This window comes from Charadrius vociferus, unplaced genomic scaffold (genome assembly GCF_000708025.1).
Source record: "Charadrius vociferus isolate BGI_N301 unplaced genomic scaffold, ASM70802v2 scaffold1064, whole genome shotgun sequence".
NCBI classification, from domain to species: Eukaryota; Metazoa; Chordata; class Aves; order Charadriiformes; family Charadriidae; genus Charadrius; species Charadrius vociferus.
In genome coordinates, this window is record NW_009648143.1 from 1 (window position 1) to 4,864 (window position 4,864).

General features: G+C 39.5%; 1 protein-coding gene across 1 annotated transcript in view; it reads left to right on the plus strand.

Annotated features, from left to right (window-relative positions):
• Positions 1-4,722: 4,722 nt before the first annotated feature.
• The window catches only part of MEIS1 (Meis homeobox 1), a gene marked incomplete at its 5' end in the record, with an annotated part of 109,400 nt that continues 109,258 nt past the window's right edge, over positions 4,723-4,864 (plus strand). Inside the window, one exon of the mRNA XM_009883931.1 lies at positions 4,723-4,773. Within this exon, the coding sequence (XP_009882233.1) occupies positions 4,723-4,773 (51 nt within the window). The remainder of the gene's footprint in view (positions 4,774-4,864) is intronic.

Here is a 4,864-nt window from a genome sequence, read left to right on the forward strand (position 1 = left end):
TTCCTTTCCCCCCTCCCTTCACCCTCACCCCCCCCACCACCACCACCTCACCCCATCCTGTTTGGAACAGGGGCACAAAGCGGTGTCCTGGAGCGGGAGGGATTTATCAGTTGTACTTGTAGGCTTCAAACCTGTCTATGTTGCTATTTTCTTGATTCTTTTACTCCCCATCCCGGATCTCTCCCGGCAAAAGGCAAGCTTTCTATACATTAATGACATGCAGGCATGTAAGTGAATATGTCCGAGCCTCTGTATTTGTTGGTTTTGTAGCTCTAGTCCTACCGATGTCTTTTTTTTTTTTAAAAGTCACCAGTGCTTGAAATATTTGAATGTGTGCATGTCTCTGAGCGTTTTGCTGTGGTAGTGATGATATACCGCTTCACTTCGGGAGATAACTTCTAGCTGGGAGGAAACATAACTTTTATTTATGCTTTTTTACCTACTTTTCCTTCCCCTCCTTCCTTTTTTTTTTTTATATATATATATAAAGTCACAAAAGGTGTGGTGCAACGGGCAAAAAAAAAAGCCTCTCTTTTAAAGAAAGTCACTTTAATTTGACTTAGAGGTTACCGGCGTGCACTGCCATGTGTATTGTTGTTTCTATTTTGGATGAGATCTCCCTTGTTTGGGGTTGTTTTTTTTTTTTTTTTTTCTTTAAATTGAAGTTGTGGAGGGGGAAAAAAAAAAACCAACAACCCAACCCCTAAATCAGCCAGAGTCGGGTGAGCAAGGATTTGGGGAAGGGGAAAAGCTCTGGAAAGAAGTTTTCTTGCCTTAATTTGCCTGTCGCCCCTCTGAGCGGTTGGTTGGGAAAGAAAGTTCCTCTGCTGCCAACTTGCCTTTTTTTTTTTTTTTTTTTTAACTCTTTGGGTCCAAGCAAGTGTCAGGGATCTTTAAAAGTGTTTATTCACACCTTCGCTTTTAATAGATGAAAAGTGGCCGTTTCCCCCCGCTGCCTGGGAACCGCGTTCGCTTTTGCGCTCCTTAATCTTTAACAAAGAAAACCCTTTTTTTTTTTTTTTAAAAAAAAAAAAAAAAGAGAGAGAGAAAAGAGAGAGAAAGAAAAAACAAAAAACCAACTAGGAAATAGCCCAAGTTCTCTCTGCTCAAATTGCCAAGTCCACGTTGTCTTGCTTGTATCAGCTACTTGCATTTCCTGGATGGTCACTTAATGAAGTAATTAGTTCATCATTTTTAAGTCTAAATGCTATGTGCCTAGACAAGTTTTGCTTTTGTATATATATAATTCCTTCATCCTTTTACTGGCTTTAGTGCAATTCAGCGGTGACTCAGTGTATGAAGGAGAGATGCACAGTTTTAGTTTGGATAAGAATTAACTGGCTATCCAGTAGCAGCAAGTTTTTCCTTCCTGCACAAAATGCTTTTTCAGTTTGGCACACCATTCTTCCATTGTGATCCTAATCAAATAAACTGATGAAAGTAAACATCTGCAATTCAGGAGGCGTTTGATCGCTGCCTTTCCTCTGCATTTGAACCAAGGGGTTCTTTTACAAGATAACTGCCCTCTCCCAGGGTGGTATACGTGATTACCCAATTCCTGTTGTTACAACAGACATGCTTAAACCACCTATTGTGTGTACTATCCATAATTATATTTGTGGTTTTGTTCCTTACTGTCTCCTGGTCTGTGAGCTCATGCCTCTCCTAATCCTCTTTAAATGAATGACACACAGTTCTAAGGCCCGGAGATCTTATTACCAACAATTACCAATTTCTGCCTTTTCACAACACTTAAGGAATCAAACACACAAAGAGGATATTAAAGATCTTTCAAATACATGAATCAATAAGTCACATTGGATTAAAAGAATTTATCAGCAACCCTTTAATAAATCTGGAAGCATTAAAACTAAGAAATATTACCGTGACCCCAGGTTAAGTACAATAAGGGAATATAGATGATGAAATACGTCTAAAGATTGTATTGAAATACGTGTGCAGAAGACACACGGGAGGCTGGAAATGCAGTGCTAGGTTGTCCACCTCCCCCTTAAACTCATACCACACTATTATTATTTTCATTGTGTTGGTACATCATGAATGTTCACAGTCCATGGAACTACTTAAAAGTCTTCGTAACAGAAAGGCTAAGAATTTCAAGGTACCTGCATCCCTGCAAGGTCTGGTTCTAAAGCATTTTAGCCACTTTAAAAAAAAGGTATTTCCCTGCTACCAGCCCCAAACCGCCTCATTTCTATTATTTGCGAGTTTAAAACGTGCAATATGAGACAACCCAACATTTTCAAACATTGCTTGCTTAGACAAACACCTGGCAATGATCAAGGAAAAGAAAAGCCTCTCCCCACCATGGTTCTACCTGCAGGATAAGGAGGAAAGTAACTTTATTAATACTAAAGTAACCCTCTGCCACTTTTCTCCTTTATCATTTTGATAACCCAGTAAGTCTTCTCTTGGAATATTCCGTGTGATTTCACCTGACAAACAGACCCTATACTTGTTCCTCAAGTACCAGCAGGTGACAAGTCCTTTGAATTATTGGTGCAAACTATTATGCCATTTTTTTCAAAAGTGGTTTCACTAAACTCTTTCTCGTAAACCTATTCAGCATGCTGCACCCAAACGCCGAGTGGCATCTGAGAGGAAGGTATTTAAAGGTATTTAAAAGAGAAGAACTCCACATGAGAACAAACTCTGAAAGCAGATAACTAAATACCACACGACTGGAGAAAAAAAGCTTGACCAATCCTGAAAAATACTAAAAAAGAGACAAGTATTTTCCTGATTGTTCCTGTTGCATCCATTTTACAATAAAGCACAAATAAGATCTCTATATATTTAACAAATACAATTAAAAATATATTTAGTTGATAACTATCAATTTTATTGTCTGCATTTTGCAGTACAATTTACAGGAATCAATCTAAACTAGCGATCCCAAACTACTGGGACTTCTTCATCCAGTTGCAAAATACAGGTTCAATAAAAGAAATGTTTTGTAATGCACAGCTTGACTGAAATAAAATTTGGGGAAAAATCCCTCTATAAAGGTCAGATGTATTTAACATTTGACTAAAATTGCAAAAGGATCGGAATAATAAAAATTACATTGAATTCGAGACACAGCAAAAAAAAAAGTATAAAAAAGTAACTTCCCTAATAAAGGCAGTTTTGGTTTTGTGTCACTTCCTCCATGTGCAGAAAGTCTTATACCTTACTAAAGCTATCAATTAAACTGCTATTGATTTTATTTATTTAAACAATCAACTGCAGGATTACTGAATATATATTTGTTACATTTCAATGAACATCTAAGCACTGTGCCCCTGCAACAATAATAGTCATTCCAGAGATTAATATTTTATAGAGAGACCTTACTATAAAGTCAGCATATTAACTACATTCTTTTCTCAAACACAAGAGACAAATTAATATCTACTCTATGCTGACTACCACACGCAAAAGCTAGTTAATTTAACTGGAATATCTGGTAGAGTAAAAGTTAAAAAAATAAATAAATTACAAACTGCACTGGAATACTAACAACATTTTACAGCCCATAGTATATTTATTTCTTTATTCCCCAACTCTTATGGTTTTATTTTCTTCCCTCTATATAGAACGTTTACATCTGAGTTGGATTTGAGAGATTAGAAACTGGCTGGAAATTTTGCATTGAAAGTGGCCAAATTCTGAAAAGCCATTTAACTAAATACGTTTTAGAGAGTGTGGGCAGATCTGTATGAGGATACGGATGCATGCCATGCTACGCAAAATGCTTTAAGATGACAAGAATATGAAGACTTGGGTATACACAAAATCCCATACGGGTAAGTCTAATCAGCAGTTAAATCCCGTGTCCCGTCTCTAACAGTGCCCAATACCACTTGATTCAGACGGCCAGAACCGAGCTAACAGGCAATCGCAAAATCAAGGTGTACAGTTCTGGACCCCCCAGTATAAGACAGACTCTGAGAAACCAGAGGAAGTTCAGCAGAGGGCCACCAAGAAGGTCAGGCTGCTGGAGCAGGCAGTCTGAGAGGAGGAGCTGGGAACTGGGCTTCTTTAGCCTGCGGAAGAGAAAGCTTAAAGGGGGGACACAATAGCAGCTTGACAGTACCCACAAGAAGGCCACCAAGAAGATGGAGCCAAGCTCCTTACTGATGTGCAGTGTGGGAAGACAAGAGACTACAGGCATAAATTAAAACGGGGGGGGGAAGTAAAAAAAACCTAATGAGAAAAACAAGTCTCTGTTGAGATAAAGATGCGCGTTCCCCCTCCCCCTTCCCTCACTGCAAGAGAAAAAATAAATAAAAAAAAACCCCACCACCCCAAAAGGCCAACTGAAATAATAATAATAATAATAAAAAAAATCGAAATAAATGGGGAAATCTTAGGATTTACCTCCCCCTTAAAGAAACGGGTGGGTGGGAGCGGTGTGTGCCCCGGCGGGGGTTTCCGCTGTGCGGCTCCCGGTCCAGACCGGGGCTCTGCCGGCGAAGCTCCGGAGGTATTTTTCGGTGTATTTGATTCACTTGTCCCAGCGTTTGGCTGATGTACTAAAAATCCCGCAGTCAGGGCTTTGCACGAAAGGTTACATAATGGACCCGACAGTGTAATGAAGCAAGAAATAATAACGTCTGCTTTTGCCGCTTCCATATTTCACATCTTTTTTATTATTATTCCCCCCCCCCTCCCTCTTTCTCCCCCCTTTCTCTTTTCCTCCCCTTTCTTTATATTTAGATCCGAGCAGAGAAACCCCTCTTTTCCTCTAATCCTGAACTGGATAACTTGGTAAGAGTTAACAACACTTCTTCCTCTCCCCCACCCCCACCCCGCCACCCTCCCTTCCCTTCCCATTTATTTATTTATTTAAACCCCCCCC